Source organism: Glycine soja, chromosome 8 (assembly GCF_004193775.1).
Source record: "Glycine soja cultivar W05 chromosome 8, ASM419377v2, whole genome shotgun sequence".
Classification (NCBI taxonomy): Eukaryota; Viridiplantae; Streptophyta; class Magnoliopsida; order Fabales; family Fabaceae; genus Glycine; species Glycine soja.
Window position 1 is genome coordinate 10,944,729 of NC_041009.1, and position 17,436 is coordinate 10,962,164.

General features: G+C 29.8%; 3 protein-coding genes across 3 annotated transcripts; all 3 read left to right on the forward strand.

Moving 5' to 3' along the window:
* Positions 1 to 2,494: 2,494 nt before the first annotated feature.
* LOC114424442 (ras-related protein Rab7-like) lies at positions 2,495 to 5,499 on the forward strand. The gene is made up of 7 exons (XM_028391291.1): positions 2,495 to 3,113; positions 3,279 to 3,305; positions 3,869 to 3,968; positions 4,115 to 4,261; positions 4,475 to 4,555; positions 4,806 to 4,951; positions 5,142 to 5,499. The coding sequence occupies exons 1-7, from the start codon at positions 3,055 to 3,057 to the stop codon at positions 5,203 to 5,205; spliced, it is 624 nt and encodes a 207-aa protein (XP_028247092.1). The 5' UTR covers positions 2,495 to 3,054; the 3' UTR covers positions 5,206 to 5,499.
* A 1,255-nt stretch (positions 5,500 to 6,754) lies between these two features.
* Positions 6,755 to 9,692, forward strand: LOC114421919 (iron-sulfur assembly protein IscA, chloroplastic). The gene is made up of 3 exons (XM_028388057.1): positions 6,755 to 7,005; positions 8,105 to 8,323; positions 9,357 to 9,692. Exons 1-3 carry the CDS (start codon positions 6,870 to 6,872, stop codon positions 9,497 to 9,499), a joined length of 498 nt encoding a protein of 165 aa, XP_028243858.1. The 5' UTR covers positions 6,755 to 6,869; the 3' UTR covers positions 9,500 to 9,692.
* Positions 9,693 to 11,456: 1,764 nt separating this feature from the next.
* On the forward strand, positions 11,457 to 14,803 carry LOC114421921 (probable ATP synthase 24 kDa subunit, mitochondrial). The gene is made up of 7 exons (XM_028388058.1): positions 11,457 to 11,640; positions 12,302 to 12,395; positions 12,516 to 12,660; positions 12,762 to 12,872; positions 13,286 to 13,432; positions 13,990 to 14,112; positions 14,484 to 14,803. Exons 1-7 carry the CDS (start codon positions 11,602 to 11,604, stop codon positions 14,548 to 14,550), a joined length of 726 nt encoding a protein of 241 aa, XP_028243859.1. The 5' UTR covers positions 11,457 to 11,601; the 3' UTR covers positions 14,551 to 14,803.
* Positions 14,804 to 17,436: the final 2,633 nt, after the last annotated feature.

The following is a 17,436-nucleotide window of genomic DNA, read 5'->3' on the forward strand; positions in this document are numbered from 1 at the left end:
CAGTGACATTAAAATGTTCAACAATACATCTCAACTTACTTCTTAATTTAATGACAATGATTATTTTGTAAGAACTATTTTTTATAGTTCAATACAAAAACAAGAACCAAAATATTTATTTATTCTTTTAAAAACTTATCATGTTCACTTTTAATTTTAGTTTTATTTGTTTTACATTATCAGTGATGGATAGATAACAGGTGATAATTTTTTTTATTAATTTATGAATAAAAACATAAAAAAAAATATATACTAAAAAAATATTTCTTTTATATATATATAAACACTCCGTGCCTTTTGTCTATTTTAACTAAAGAGAAAAGTAATAAAAACTTAAAAATTAACAAAAGATAAAGTAATCTACTAAAATATGTATATCAAATAATATATATATCCTCAAATTCAGTTAATTTCCCTACATAGCTGTTTGTAATTTCTCTGTTTAGTTGCTTTCAAATAGACGGCAAAACAAACATTCGCATAATTATCCAAATTTTAATGATGTATCAAATCAATGGTGTAATTATTCTAGCAAAAAAGTATACTTCTCTTCGTGCAAGCAAGTGTTGCACTTTAAAATCCAATGTGGGGATTTGGAAAAAAGAAGAGAGGCTGACCAAGAAGAGATGAAATTACCTGGAATTGACAAGAAGAAAAAAGCAATAAAAGAAAAGGAAGCTAGTCCACAATAAATAAATTAAAAATATTTTTGAGAAATGATTACTTGATATTTGTTAAACGTGAAAAGAGCACTTTAATTGCTGGTAGGCGACTAGGCACTTCCAGGGTTGAAAGAGTGAATGGATAGATGTTGGGGCATGAGAATGATAGCCACATACCATTCTCATAGCTAGAAAAAAAAAACTTTTTAATTCTACAGTATAAAGTGTATTAAATTTATGTATAGTTAATACTGTGTATATCGATCCCACTGCAATTTCATTAGTGTTATTGTGCGCTATCCTTATATATATATATATCTTCATTAAATAGGTTTATTCACAATTTTCCAGTCTAAAAAAGGTTTATTCATAATTAAGCAACAAGATCAAAGCCTTATTTTTATTCTTTTATTATGTAACTTATTATAAAAATATAAGTATATATTGGATAGTTAACACATTATAAGATATGAAAATAGATTAAAAATATGATAAAATAAGGGCATAATAAACTTTAATTTGACACCACCAAATAATAATTCAGATAGTGTCAAAATTATTGTTTCGTTAATTAAAATTACATATATATATATATATATATATATATAAAGTAATTTTTAATTTAATTTTATAATTTTTTTAAAATTAATTTTATATTTTAATACTATTAGCTAAACCAACTAATTTTTTAATATTGATAAATCTATTAACTTAGTTTTATAAAAAATCGGTGAGAGTATTTTTTTTCCTCCTTAATTTATTTATATTATTTAGTTTTATCGTTGGCATAAGATAGACATATATGAGTTGTGTGATACTATTTCTTGATGGTGCAAGTTTTATGAATTTTGAATGTTTTTTGAAGTGGATTCACAACAAAATTATAATGTCTCTAAAGAGGTACACGGTTGTTGTTTATAATCAAGTAGACAAGTACTATTTCATCACGCATCCATGATATAAAGTATAGTCGATTGTATTGGAAAATATTCAAGTCTCACATCGACTACCTCAATCCTTGGAGTGTAGTTTATATATCCGTTGGACAACTTCACTTAATTGATTTTAAGATGAAATCTAACATAGTATCAGAGCAGACTCTAATATTGGATGAAAGCTTCTCTTAGTTCTCACATTTTTTCATTAATTTCATTTATATATTTATTCCAATAAATTTCAGTGAATAGCAAATAATGTATTAAAAAAGTGCGGTTAATATTTCTTCAATTTGGTTGCTTAAAAAGTTGGGAGGGAGAATTGAGAACCTTACATAACTTGAGAATCACTTTTGAGTCAGCGTCTAGTGTTATGGTTTGATCAATCCATCGAATTCAAAGAAGAAGAGAGAACCTCTAGTAGACTAGAAGATTCTGCCATCGCTTAATCAAGCACCAACTTCATTAACTTGTGTTGTCTGAGTCAGAAAACCGTGGTCTTTTATGCAGCGGACTAGTCCTTTGTCTATCTGTCTTCTTTTCTTCTATCATCAGCCTAGGAATAAGAGATCATAGATAATCCAGCATAAGCCCAGAGATTGGGGATAATAGAACAACTTGAATGCCTATCCAAGACAAGGCAAGAAAGGCTTTCTTCCTCCCTTCTTTGAAACAGAAAGGGAGATGCTTTTCTCTTTATTAGAAATCATATTTAGAATGCATTTAAAATCATAGTAATACTTTATGGACACTTTTTTGCATATTTCTTCTTATAATAGGAATGCTTGTGTCATTTTATATACGTTTAATCCTAGCAAACCTACGAATCCAAATTTCATTATTTTTTTCACTTTCTTCTCTCTAAACCAAACATAGTGAAAAGGAGTGTGTTAGAACATAGTAGCGCTGTAAATTAAATGCAGGCATCATCGGTTCCTTCAAAGTGTGTCAGAATCAGATCAGATTACAACATAACTGATTAACTGAATAGCGTTTCTCAACTGTCCAACCGTGAAGCATAGTTACTGTAGCCTGCTGCTTTATTTGCAGCCCATACATACAGATTCAGATTTTAGATCGAACAATGAGAGGCAAGCACGTATATTCCAAAGTCAACTTTAAAAAAAAAACTGTGACATGACAACTTTTTTATAGGTTAAATATAATAATGCTCCGCTGTCACTAGAAAACGTTGTTTTGGTTTGCAAATCACATGATACTCACCTGCATCATTCAAATGCAGAAAAGAAAAGAAAGAAGGAAAAAAAATAAAAAAAGCAATTCCCCACAAAGGAGGATATTCATATCACCAACCAAGAAGAGGAATCGTGAACTTCCCTTTTCTCTCATAAGGCCACACCATTTGTTTCCTACTTTTCCATTTCCATTTCCCATCCTCGAGAAAAAGAAGAAGATTGTTCTTTCTGTCAATTAACCTTGAGTTTTGAGTCTCCAACATGGACATTTCACAGAGAAAGAGAACTTTGCTAAAGATCATTGTTCTTGGTGATAGTGGGTATGTACCATGGCACCTAGTTTTAAATTCTTTCCATTCCAAATTTTCCATCTTCAATTCCCTTTCTTCTTGTATGTTACTTTAATGAGATTATTACTTCATGGAAGCTTCTCCATCGATAAATGTGAATGTTAATGCATTCCTTTTTCTTGATCTTATTTTCAGGGTGGGAAAAACTTCTTTGATGAACCAGTATCCATTTGGCATTTGAATTTTCAGTTTGAAAGCAAAAAAAAAAAAAAAAAAGTGAAAGTTTGTTAGTTTTTCTGATGTCAGTGATTCGCTGTAGGTGCATTATTCATTTCAAATCATGAATGCTTTTGAGCTTTCAACTGTTTCCCTTTTTGTTTTGTTCCGTTTTTCCAACGAGTCTCTGTAAAGTCCCGGCCAACATCGGTAGTATATGAGTTGGCAATCGTTGTTTTGGAACACACTGGTTCAGGTCCAGCTGGCATAATATTAATTGGGTGCTTAACATCTAAAATTAGTAAAGTAAATGAAGATATTTTGCACATTGGTAATCTTTTTTCAGTAGTAATCAATATCTTAATCGGAATTGAGTTAAAAAAAAAAAGCTCAAATTGATTGGCTTTTTAAGTTTTTTTAATATTGAGTTTGTTTTATTTATCAGTGTTCGTTTGCTAGTTAGTTATGTTAGAAATGTTAGTGGAGGGGATTCCCTTAATGCTGAATTTGTGTCTTTCACACAAGGCATGCTACCATAAAGTCATTGTGTGACTTAACTACGAATTCAGATATGTTTATAGAAAATTCAGCCAGCAGTATAAAGCTACAATTGGGGCTGATTTTGTTACCAAGGAAATACAAGTTGATGATAAACTCGTAACATTGCAGGTGAGCTGTTTAAATTTTCCTGAAAGTTTCTTTCCTTTTACATTTTCTCTTTACTTTATGTCTCAGTGTATGAGAAAGGTATCAACATCAGTACTTTTTTCTTTATTTAGTGACACAATGGAAGTGAAAATATAATATTGTGGCAGATTTGGGATACAGCAGGGCAAGAAAGGTTCCATAGTCTTGGGGCTGCATTTTATAGAGGGGCAGATTGCTGTGTTCTGGTATATGATGTAAACATACACAAAACATTTGATACACTAAACAATTGGCATGATGAGTTTCTTAAGCAGGTGTGTTGTTACTTGTACATGCTATCTTTCAAGCCTCATATCATCTTTCTGTCTTTTGTTTGGATTACATTGAAGCCAAACCAAACCAAGCTAGATGATTCTTTCTTTTAATTCAAACTGAGCAAACATGGTTAAATGATTGGATCAAATTCTGCTTAATTAATCATGTGAAACTGGCTTTAATGTAATCTACATTTTTGTGTTTGATCTCAGGGAGATATGAACGACCCTGAAGCATTTCCCTTTGTATTACTTGGGAACAAGGTTGACGTAGACGGTGGAAACAGTAGAAGGGTATTGAATATACCCCCTCCTTTTGCAATGATTATTATATTTTCATACATTGTTAGTGTAAAGAATTTTACAATTTCTACCAATTATAAATTACTTTAGGTATAATTTTTAATGTAATTATTATTATAAATATATGATTAGATGACACTACCCTATGAGTCCATTCTAATTAAATTTTACGTCCAAATATTTGAACCTTTTCATGCAAGGTATTTGAAGTGCTCACTATTATCCCTTCTATTTGTTTCAGGTCACTGAGAAAAAAGCTAGAGACTGGTGTGCTTCCCGGGGAAACATACCATACTTTGAGACCTCTGCGAAAGAGGGCTACAACGTTGAAGAGGCTTTTTCATGTGTTGCCAAAATTGCACTAGAAAATGAACATGATCAAGACATGTGAGAATCAACTTTTTTGTACTAGTAGTACCTTCTATTTTTCCTTAGACCACTTAATTATCTCTTTAAATTCAGCATTCTCTCATTTCCTTCTCTGTTATGATGATTAGGTTGTGGTAATTCTTAATAAATGCTACTGCTATCCAAATCCAATACTTGTCAGCCTCTAATATTGTTCTGTTCATGCCAGTTATTTTCGAGGAATCTCTGAAGCAGTTTCAGAAGCAGAACAACGAAGTGGTTGTGCATGCTGAAGTAATATGTAAGAAGATTAATGCGTTTTACTGAACATATTTGGTTTTGAGCTCTGGTACATTATCACTTAATTCGTTAAGGTGTAGTGTCTATTTTTAAATCCCGAAATTGATACCCATCGTACGGGTTTCTAAATCTTAGTGTGTGTGGAAAACCTTTGTACTCTTCAGATGCAATTTTAATTTTCATGCTCGAACCAAAATTTATGTAAATCTTGTTTTGTATATTTTATTTACAGTACTTACTTACTGAACGATAAACAAGTATGTCACGTGCCCTCTCTGCACTCTTTACATGAGCTTCTAATTTTAATGCTCGAACCAAATGTTACGTATATCGTTTTTTGCATGTTATTTATATACAGTATACTGAACAATTAACGAGTATGCCATGTCTTGTAAGGAAAGTATTAATTAAATGTTTAAAGAAATATTTTTTTACAATAACAAGATTTCAACTTAAGATTTTGTGTAAACTATCTAAACCCTTCAATACTAGACTAACCACACTAGTAAATAAGAAAAATAAGAACTTGATGTTGATGTAGCTTAATATAGATACTCAAGACACTGATAAATTGAAAAGGATTTGAGATCATCAAGGTAAAAATATATAGATGGTTTCATTTTTAAAGAATAATAATTTAAATTTATAAGAGTGAATTGCCTTTGAAAAAAATATGCAGGGTGAATTGTATTTGATAAAGGGGTTAAATAAGTTTTTCATTCTTCATTTATTTTTAGATTTAATCTTTAGTCCTTGTAAATTATTTTCCCACTTTTAATCCTTCATTTATTTTCCATCACTTAATCTTGATGTTAAATTGATATCAGCACCACACATGACAGTCACGAGACAATTAAGTGGCATGCATGTATATCACGTCGCAACCTAATATTGCATCAGTATCATACATGGAGGTGCATGTAGCATGCAAAATAAATAAAAAATGAATTCAAAACAATATGAAATAATGTGAAATTACTTTAATGTATAAATTAAAATTCTGAAAATGGGTATTTACTGTAATTTTCAATTATATATTTAATATTTATAAATTAAAATTCTCAATCCCTAATTTTATTTATTATATATAAAATAATGTGAAATTACTTTAATGTATAAAAGATAAATTACGTAGTATATAAATTATTTATTTTATTTAATATATGTTGTAAATAAGATTTAATTGTGTGTGAGCGATATGAGTAAAATATATTTAAATTGAATTCTTAACATATAATAAAATTTTAAATAATTATAATATCACTCAAATTTTGCTACTTTAAAATATTTTTATAATATCAATAATTAAAAATAAAAATATTTTTAATATACATTTAAATTTAGAATAACACAAAATATTATATTCAAAATATAAAAAAATGTAAAAATTAAAGGATAAAATATTATATATATCATCTTAGTTTTACTTTATTTAAAAATTAAAAAAGCAAAACAAAAGGCAGAAAACGTATTTATTTAGAATTCCTGAAAATTTTCGCGGCGGATATTAATAGTTAATAGATTGAAACGACAACATGAATTGCGTAGAAATATCAAATTCTCAAATCTCACCCGCACACGACAGACACGAACACGATGGTTGAAATTTGAAGCAAAGCACGTGTTTGTGTGTGACCTTCTCTCTCTCTAAACTCCGATGGCTTTCTCTGCAATCACTACCTTGCCCTCTCCTCAATTTCTCCGCCTTCCTCAATCTTCACCCTCTCTTCGCTTTTCACCGCCAATTCTCAAACGCCCCAAACCCCTCTCCATTCGATCAGTTTCAATCCCCGGTACATTATATCCTTTTACTCCCTCCTTTGCCAATTTGCTGTTAATTTCTCCGTTAATTAGCAACATCTATGACAATTATCATAATTATGATTACTATTCTGTGGCTTAGAATATGATAAATCGTCATAAATTATTTCTAGTTTGTAGCAAAGAGGGACGCACTTTTTTCCATTTGAATGTTTTTGTTAGGAAACGGTTGCAAATTTGCATGTAATAAGATATCCCATTATTTGCATGACGAGCTTTTCCTACCCTAATTTCTGGGAAGATTTTGGGTTTCTTCCAAGTTTACTGCATTTTTCTTATCAACAGTAATGGTGTGTCGGCAGGAATAAAGGATGAAAAGTTAATAATGTATCAGACCCTAATTTATACCCAGTACATAGATGCAGGACCTCTTTTGTTATAATTTTTTGCTTCCTCATATGGCATATTGACCTAGAAATAGAAAGATTGATTTCTTAACCTTTCATTCAGGGATTGTTTGGGTAAATAGCTTAATTAAGCACTTGCTGATAAGTGCTTATGTATAAGTCGTTTCTATAATCAAAGGGAACATAAAGTTAAACTGTTTTTCATATAAATTGTGAACTGTTTTTATAAGTTATCTTGGATAGCTTATTGAAATAAGCTGAAAACAGATTTATGGGCAACTCATAAGTTATTTTCATAAGCTCTCACAAATTCCTATACAAGTGTTTATGTTATAAGATAGGAAAGATTTCAAAATTGTTTAATGATTTGGCATTACATAATTAGATGATGGTGAAGTTTTACATTGACTCTTTTAATTAGGCATTATATTCATATATGAAGATTTAGATGATGGACAATAAACATTTTGAAGTTCCCAACCTAAAGAACTCTCCGCAAGTTATTGTTATTTTTACTATTGCTCTCAGTAAATCCAAGGAAAAACCTGGAGTTTTCTGTTATTGGCATTCACTCTGTTTTAATATCATTAACCAGATTGCAACAGCTAAACAGTATATTTTGAATTTTGTTATATACTTGTTTGTTATGTGAAATACTTTTTCTGCCACACTCAGCACTTTTTTAATCTTTGCTTTCACTCACCCCCACCTCAATATCTTTCAGCTGCACCAGCATCTGGTTCTCTGGCCCCTGCAGTTTCACTTACGGATAATGCGCTGAAGCACTTGAATAAGATGAGGTCTGAACGAAATCAAGATTTATGTTTAAGAATAGGTGTCAAACAGGGAGGGTGCTCTGGTATGTCATACACAATGGATTTTGAAGACAGGGCTAATAAAAGGCCAGATGATTCAATTATTGAGTATGAAGGTTTTGAAATTGGTATGATTCATATTCTGTTTTTTATCATTGACATTTTTAATGCACAAGCTTTAGCTACATCCCTTCATTTTATGCAATTTTACAGGTTGATTTGTCAAGATTGCCAATGAATGCTCTTCACCTTACACACCATAACTTCTGTATAAAATTATTCGCCTGATTAAGCTATTTGACCAAGACAAAGTGTGTAATGTTTGGCACTTGGTAGTTGCAAATAGGTGGAGGATACTAAACGGGTTGTAGCGGTGATGATAATGCTAATTATGTTTTTAGGTGGTGCCTATAAAAGAAATGTTTTTATGTGGTAGAAGGTTTTGGTTCAATGTTTATACACATGAGTGATTTTAGGCTTTTAGCATGTAAAAATGTCTTTACACAGCAAATACATTATTCTTTAATTGGGAGAGGGAGAGAATCTATGGAATACAAATGGTTTAAAACTTAAAAGAAGTATTATTTATTTCTTTAATCAATGACAATAGTGACTGATTGATTTTATTTAGAACATAGGATTTCCTCCTGCAGGGATTAACTAAGCTTTTTGGATCCAACTTCCTACTATTGTTACAGTTTTTGCCCATTCTTTTTGCTTAATGTATCAACTAAGTGTAATTCACTAATTTTACTTTCAAGAAATAAAAGCCAACCCCCTACTAGCTCTATATTGATTCAATAGGAAAAAAAAAATCTTAGACTGAATTGAAAGTTTGGTCCCCTCAACATGATCTTTTTTGCTTATTTTTCAGCCTTGATTGCTAGAGTTTTTTGCATTGGAGAAACATTTAAAAATGTTGTTGTTATTATAATTACTGTTAAGACGACACTTGGATTGCTTCCAGTATTAAGCTTACTGTATTTGGTAAATAAGAGAAAGAACAGTTAGCAAAATGTCTATGGTGATTATGGTATTGGAGACTTCCCTCTATATATTTCTTTGATCAATGTATCAACTGCAGCGCTTGATGTGTTTGTTCAAGTCTTAAACCATAAGCCACTGCATGACATATTTTGACTTCTCCATTTATTTCTGCAGTTTGTGATCCTAAGAGCCTACTCTTCATATTTGGCATGCAATTAGATTACAGTGATGCTCTGATTGGGGGAGGCTTCTCTTTCAAGAATCCTAACGCGACACAGACTTGTGGATGTGGTAAATCCTTTGCCGCTGAAATGTAGAATCATGTTTATAGACAATAGTTTGTTTCTACTTTCTAGCAACACTCTGGACTAAATATAGATATACTTTTAATACTAACATAAATATATTCATGTGCATTGTCAAAAAAAATATGTACTGAATGCTTGTTATTTGTATTTCTGTTTATATTTGTTTCGCTGCATCATTAGTCATTCATCTTTTCAATTTGTTTACGGAAATCTGTTTGTTATTGCGTTCATGGTTAGTGCATTTTTGAATTGATGGAACGAGAGGGGATGAAATGGAATGAACTAAAATATAATGGAATAAAGCCTTCATCCCATCACTGTTTGGATTGTTATGATGGACTGAAACAAAATTTGAATTCCATCTTGTTACTCCCAAATTGGAGCGAAAGAAAAGTATAGGTAAACTATGAAATAGATCCCACTAATTTTATATTCTGACTTCATTTTGCATTCCCTTTCATTCTATATACTCTTCTGCTAATTCAAGCATTGAAGGAAGTACAGGCTGATTGCTAAAGTATGACAGAAATTAGATAAAAACTGCTGTATTTTATACAACTTGTCGCAGTTGATTCATAAAAATAATTTATGTTTCTCATCGATAACATTTTAATTTCGGGAATATCACAAGGAGAATGTTAACAAGTTGTTTTTAGAACACTAAAAATTATTGAAAAATGTTGATGATATATTCTCAACCTTTTTTTCAATATCGCAACTTCTAAAAAGTTATTACTAATTTCTTAACTAATAATTTTCTTAAGGTATACTATGTTTATAGGATCTGTATCATAAGTTCATAACATGAGATGTTTTATAATATGTGAAGGCATGATTAAAGTCAACATTAATACTTCAATAGGAGTCACTTTTTGAACATCGAAGTTGCTAATTATATGTTTATTTACAGCAATTAACTTTTTTGACCCCAAATGCATCAGTTAAGGGATTCCTGACTTCCTTAGTTCCATTTTTTTTTTGTGAATACTTCCCTAGTTCCCTTGATTCTTTTAATATTATTGGTATAAAAATTAATTTGATTACATAATCTAAATGACACTATTGGTATGAAAGTCAAACGATTATGAGCATTAAATTAAATAAATGGTGCTATATTTTAATTAGATTGTAGGTAATATCTACCAACACCTATTTAACTTGAAGCGAAATGTCTAAATGCGCCATACTATAAAAAATGTACAAGTTACTTTTCATATTCCTTAACTTTTTATTTTCATATGAGAAATGACCATTTTAATTTACGTTTATTCAAAATTTCATAAAAATAAAATTGTGACATGCGATTGGAGTGGTTGTCATGTGTCTCGTCTTAATTGATTGTCATTTGATTTTCGTATGGTATTTTTCGTCAAATTGTAAATTTAACAACATTCAACAAGTAAAATATAATTAATAATTACAATAAATAAATAAATAATACCTAATGTTAAATTTCAAACAAATAACAAAACTGTCATTAAGTAGGAGATAAACGAATTTTGAAAACATATTATTTTTCCTTTTTTTGGTGAATAGATCATTTATCCTTTAATAAAACGTTTTAATCTATTTTTATAAAAAAAATGTTAATATACTGGAACTGACAACATTAACCAGATTAGGCCTAAATTTAAAAATAATACCTATTAAATGTGATAATATATAATGTACTGTTAGTCCATGTCCTATAATTTTAGTTAGTTAGTTAGTGCAGCGGTTATGTTTGTCATTGAATTATTACTATTTTTTGATATAACAATAATAGTTGATTACAATAAAAATGATAACAGTTATTATTTTTACAATTTCTATAAATTAATAGTGTAAAAAATTTCACATTCAACATTATATTATACTAAAATTAAAATTAAAAATTAAAACATTTCTTGGAATAAAAGAGCACCACGTGTCAGGATATCCAACGGCTGAGATATAAGACGATGGCCATTCACCAGAACTACGGTGTACCCTACCTGATTAGTCCCTTTGTGATTCCTGGGAAACTCATTTCATTAGAGTGAGAGAGAGAGAGAGAGAGGTATCACAGTGAAACGAAGAAGCCCTAACTACGCACGCACTCATTCTTGAGAAAGCTCAATATTCATTCGTCCATGGCACTCTCTTCTCGTCTCTTTTCCAAATCCAAATTGGTATCCCTCATATCAATTCCTTCTCTTCCATTAGCTACCAATTCTTCATAGTGTTTTTTTCCCTTTCACGTTCTCACTTTTGATTTTGTTGTTGCAATCTCGGGATCTGCATTGCTTTCAATACATCTAGCGATATCTGATTGTCTATCTCGATAATTTAAAATCAAAATTATTCGGAAAAGAGATATATACGCTAGAATTCGAGGGTTAACATTTCGTTTATCCATGTCTTTTGGTCAATTAGGTTTTTCTTTCTTCGCTGATTCTATTGTTTGGGGAAATTACGTTTTTCACTTGTTTGCACCCTAGGAGCAGTCAATGTGTTTGGATTTATGATCCCTGACCATCATCAGCCATGGCCACCCGATTAAAAAAATGTCCTGGTGCTCTGTCATATTGAGTTGCGTAATAGTGTGTGGAAATGAATGATATGAAACTCGTGTTTGAATGATGGTTTATTCATTTAAAAGTGACGATGTTTGTGATTTATCTACTGATTTATCTCATATTTAGTTGCGGAATAGTATGTGAAAATGAATGATATGAAACTTTCCATGGTGGTTAAAATGCATAAGTTTTGTTTATTAATTAGAAAGTGATGGTGTTTTTGATTTATCTACTTTTTTTTGTCATGTGCTCATTTTTCTCCATTTTCTTACAGATCTATGGCTGTCAAATACTTCTGCAAAAGGAGCATGCTATTCCAGTTCGTCACTTTGCTAAAGAGTCTGCCCCTCCTGCCCTTAAGGGAGATCGTGAGTTCTCTTATAGAGTTGTATAGTTTTAAAATATGCATTTTGATCTTTAATGGAATTTTTTTTATTCATGTCACTGTCTGTATCTGACAACATATTCTTTGATTGAATGGGAAAAAGAGATGCTGAAGAACATTTTTGTGGAGGTGAAGAACAAATTTGAGACTGCCATAGGAATATTAAAGAAGGAGAAGATCACCATTGACCCAGAAGATCCAGCTGCTGTTTCTCATTATGCAAAGGTCATGAAAACAGTTAGAGAGAAGTGAGATTCTGCTTTAACTTGTTCTTTTTATCTGACTATTTCTGCTCAATATTTTGTTATTTTAACTATGTTATGCCTACAATCTTTTGTTCATTCTACAGGGCAAGCTTGTTGTCGGAGTCCCAAGACATACTATCCACCATTGAAATTGAGACTCAGGATATTCCAGATGCTCGGACCTATCTTCTGACTTTGAAGGAAATAAGAGTCAAGTGTGTGATGATGATGATCTATTCTCTTCTCTCTACTCTCTTCATTTTGTAACTAGATGTGATGATTGATATGTAAAGTGTGCCCTTTTACTTTTTCATTTATACCAGCTTCATTGTTTTGTGATATGTAAAATGATTCTTTCAATTCCATGCACCATTTTGACTTAATTATCAAATAGTGCTTTTGTTTTAAACCTCCAGTTCCAAAAATTGCCTGATGGCTTAATTTTTTCTGCAAATAGTGACTGGCCTAAATTATTATTGGGATTTACCTAATAATGTCTTTTTATACTTGTGTATGCATATGTTTCTATACACAATTGAGATAAAAGGCAACATACGGCATCCCTTGCTTCAGGATGTGTTGGGTTCTTGTTACATGAGCTCATATTTATATGTTCATTTTTTTACAGGAAAGGTCTTACAGATGATCTTGGTGCAGAGGCTCTGATGATAGATGCATTGGACAAAATTGAAAAGGATTTAAAAAAACCTTTACTGAGAAATGATAAGAAAGGAATGGACCTTCTCTTGGCAGAGTTTGATAAGATTAATAAGAAGTAAGTTCATATCCCTTGATATCTTTTTGATGTTGGCTTTGGTTAATATTATGTGATATCTAAATTCAAGCTTTTGAAGCTGTCATCTGTGATTATTTTATTTCACTATCATTGTCATGGAATGTGGGCATGCGATTAGGTCTACTTGTTGGTGCTTTTATAAATATTTTATATGGTTGAGTGGCATTTATGCCCTCATTATATATGGGTAAGTGCTCATTTCATTAGATGGTGTAGAGGATAAGGATTTTTTTCTATAAAATATGGAGGAGGAAATTTTATTGAGTAGAAGGAAGAATTCCAGTTAACATATCTAATTTTTTGAAGTTGTGTTTTTGTTCTTTTTATAAATATTTGACCTTGCATCACTATGTTTAGTTTTATTGATTCGGTATTATTCCATTTGGTTGCTAAATTCCTAATTTGCTAGTGAGGATTCTGAAGTGTTTTATTCTCTTCAGTTGAGCACGATAAATTACTTGGTTGTAGTTACTTTTTCTCTCTTTTTTTGGTCCCCCGCCCCCCTTCTTTTTCTTCCTTTGGTGGTGCCACCTTAGAATTGGAATTCGAAAGGAAGATCTACCAAAGTATGAAGAGGAGCTAGAACTTAAAGTAGCCAAAGCACAACTGGAGGAGCTGAAGAAGGATGCTCTCGAGGCAATGGAAACTCAAAAGAAAAGGTATTACTAATGATATCATTTCTTGCTCTTGTATTTTCCCCTTCTCCCCAATTCTCTTTAATGCTTTTGGACACTGGACATCGTTGATAAGCACATGATAATTACCTTTTATTTTCTGCTTAATTTTAACTCCCAAGTCCAAAGTTCAAGGATGATGCTTGGCCTTTCCTTGAATTGTAGGTTTTTATGGCTTTTGAACTTTGAACATATGAATGTAACAGTGTCCAATTGATGCGTTGGAAATTGGACTTCTGTTTTCTCCTCTACTTTTAGAATTACTTTTCACTCGTTTCTCTATGTGCAATAGGATAGAAATTTTAAACATGGTAGATTGGTAGGATTTATTTTGCCTCATCTGTTTGCCATTTCAGGGAGGAATTCAAGGATGAGCCTGAATCGGTCGATGTCAAAACTTTGGACATCAGAAACTTCCTTTAAAATGTCTTCAGGATGTTTTTGCACACACTAGAAATTATTGCATTTGGATAATGATGAAGCTGTGTTCAATAAGTAGACACCACTGGTTTGAAGTGCAACATTGATGCCAGTTTGAATATTCTTGAGTTTTTTCAAGATCTTTTTTGTATTTCAGATTCCATGTTAAACTGGAAGTTGAGGCTGTCAAATTTTCTAAATTTTTCTTGTCACGTTGTTTCCCAAGTATTTATTCTTATTAATTTTATGGCTGTTCCGCGACCCTGGTAACAATCTTACGACATTTAATTTAAAATAAATACTACTCTCTTCATCCCATAATATGTCATCTTATATTTTTTTTACAAAAAAAAGTCAATAAATAAATAAAAGAGAATGACAATTTTATAAAATTAATTTTTTTATTATTAATTTATGAATGATTTTGTTACTGATCGGTTTTGATATTATAAGTAATATAAGTGGAAAAAAATTAACTTTACATTAAAAAATTAAATAATAATAATTTTATGATTTTTCTCTTACATGATGAAGTATTGTGCAGGTGTTGTACAATGAAGTTGTGGGAATTTGTATTATTTAGAAGGAATGGAAATTTGTCAAATGTCGTGTTTGAAAATTGAAATAGGGTTTTAGACAATTTAAATATAATTTTCTTATGTAAAATTTCTAAAGGGGGTTTATTTGGTTTATGATTTCATTAGGTGTAAAAGAATTAAGTTTTTTATTTCTTTTTGGTGAATGAATTAAGTTTTTGGTTTTGGGTCTTAATAAATATGAAATTTAAATATATCTTACTATGTACGTAAGAGAATTCATTTTGAGTAAACTATTAATTTAGTTTCCGAAAATATAAAGTATTATTATATTAGTCTTTAAAAGTAAGAAAAAAAAATCAAAATAAGTTATTATGTTATCACTTTATTCCTTAAACTTAATTAATTAGGGATTAAGATTTTAAAAGATCATTTTTACATAAAAAAAAGTCTAGTAAATTTTATAGATGAGGTTGGAATACTATGACTTATAAGAGACTTTTATGATAATTTAAATTTTAATATATTTATATTATAAGAATTTAAAGGATTTGAAAAAGACTTTATAAATTTATAACATTTGAAAGAATTTTGTGAATTTTTAAAAACACATATGAAATTACAAGAATTAGTAAAAAAAAATGATGAAGTTTAGATTAAAAAAAAAGGTAAAACCAATTAATTTTTTAATCTTGTAATAGTTAAATTGATTCTAAGTTCATGTTCTCCTATATTAACCCTTTTTGCAACAATATTTTCTCATTTTTACTTTTAAAATTGAACAATAGATTTAAAATTATACGTTGGTTTTTTTTATTTTTGATTTTTTTAATTACTATAATTATTTCATGATAAATCATATAACATGTTTAGATGGGGTAGAAGAGAGTGGCAAAGGTGGATGATTTGTAAGAGTTATTGAATTATGTGACAACGAAATTAAATATAACAGTCACACACAAAAATACTAAATTGAGCATGTTAATATTTCAAAAATAATCCAATAGTTACTTAGATAAAAAAAATTTAAATATATCTTTTAGTAAGAGAAAAGATAAATTAAATTATTTTAAAATATTAGATTATTATTTTTTATTTTGAAAAGATGTTAGTGTAATAATATATTGGATTGATTAAAGATAATTATAATTAAAGATAATAATATATAAAGAAAGATTGATTAAACAAATTTCAAATTACATATCATTCTTATATAAGGATAGACAATGCATTCTCTCATAATCACCTACATAAGCGGTCTCGATATTAGTGAGTGAGTTGCTCAAGAAATAAGAAAAAAAAAAAGCAAAAAAATTCTTTCAATGCAATTAGTAGAAGAAAATAAAAATAGTGAAGAACACAAATTTTTTACTTCAAAAAGTGAGTAAAATAATTTTTTTTCTAAACTTTCATAATATAATTTTTAAAGAAAATGTTATGTATTTTTGATATAAAATTTCATAAAAAGAAAAAATCCTTAGGAAGATACATGTATTTTTTATATAAAAGTTCATAAAAAGAAAATTTCCTTAGGCATACTAATTAGCGAATATATTATACAAGGCCTGCCATAAGGAAATTTAATTTTCGGCATATTAGTAAATTGCAGTGACGACACTTCTTCCTTTTCTTGTGTTCGAATTCAAAAATTTGGAAGACAGAGATACGAGTTACGGTGTTTTAGGTGACAGATAGGATAATCAAGAAAAATTCGGTGGCACTAATTCAATTGAAATTGCTGAATTAGCCTTCAAATATAAAATTTATGTGTACTGTACTCCTTTTCTTTTAAAACATTGTGCTACTTATATAAAAATATATATTTGGATGCGTTTAGTCTAATATTAGAATGTATTTGTAAGCTAAAGTACATTTAGATTGCATGCCAGCAGCAAGGAAAAATTGGAGCACAAATAATATATATATATATATGCTGATGTAAATTGAATTTATTTTATGATATTTTCTTCTCGGTGCTTTTTATTTGAATGATTGAATATGATTTGATTATATTTATATGCATATTTAAATGATACCTTCATGAAATTTATGATGAAATTTATGAGATATCTTCATGGGATAACTAGATTTATTATAGATATTTTCACATGGGATAATTGAAAAGATTCTAAATACTTTATTTATGTATGATGATTGATGGGAAAGACATTGAAATCATTGTAAAGAATGAGTTTATTGATCCTTGGAAAAATCTACATTAATTTTAGGAATGAGTCTTATAATTTTATGAATCACTTACTTGTGTATGTTGTATTTATTTAGATGTGTTGAAGTGTTGTCGTTTATTTAAATATTTTATTTATTCAAAATTTCATGATTTGGATTTGTTTTA

Bases quoted from the DNA above. Each gene is read 5' to 3' on its own strand.
- LOC114424442 (XM_028391291.1), top strand. From the start codon at position 3,055: ATGGACATTTCACAGAGAAAGAGAACTTTGCTAAAGATCATTGTTCTT. The intron at 3,114-3,278 runs GTATGTACCATG...TCTTATTTTCAG, and splicing joins ATTGTTCTTGGTGATAGTGG to GGTGGGAAAAACTTCTTTGA. The intron at 4,262-4,474 runs GTGTGTTGTTAC...GTTTGATCTCAG, and splicing joins ATGATGAGTTTCTTAAGCAG to GGAGATATGAACGACCCTGA.
- LOC114421919 (XM_028388057.1), top strand. From the start codon at position 6,870: ATGGCTTTCTCTGCAATCACTACCTTGCCCTCTCCTCAATTTCTCCGC. The intron at 7,006-8,104 runs GTACATTATATC...AATATCTTTCAG, and splicing joins TCGATCAGTTTCAATCCCCG to CTGCACCAGCATCTGGTTCT. The intron at 8,324-9,356 runs GTATGATTCATA...TTATTTCTGCAG, and splicing joins GTATGAAGGTTTTGAAATTG to TTTGTGATCCTAAGAGCCTA.
- LOC114421921 (XM_028388058.1), top strand. From the start codon at position 11,602: ATGGCACTCTCTTCTCGTCTCTTTTCCAAATCCAAATTG. The intron at 12,396-12,515 runs GTGAGTTCTCTT...AATGGGAAAAAG, and splicing joins TCCTGCCCTTAAGGGAGATC to AGATGCTGAAGAACATTTTT. The intron at 13,433-13,989 runs GTAAGTTCATAT...GTGCCACCTTAG, and splicing joins TTTGATAAGATTAATAAGAA to AATTGGAATTCGAAAGGAAG.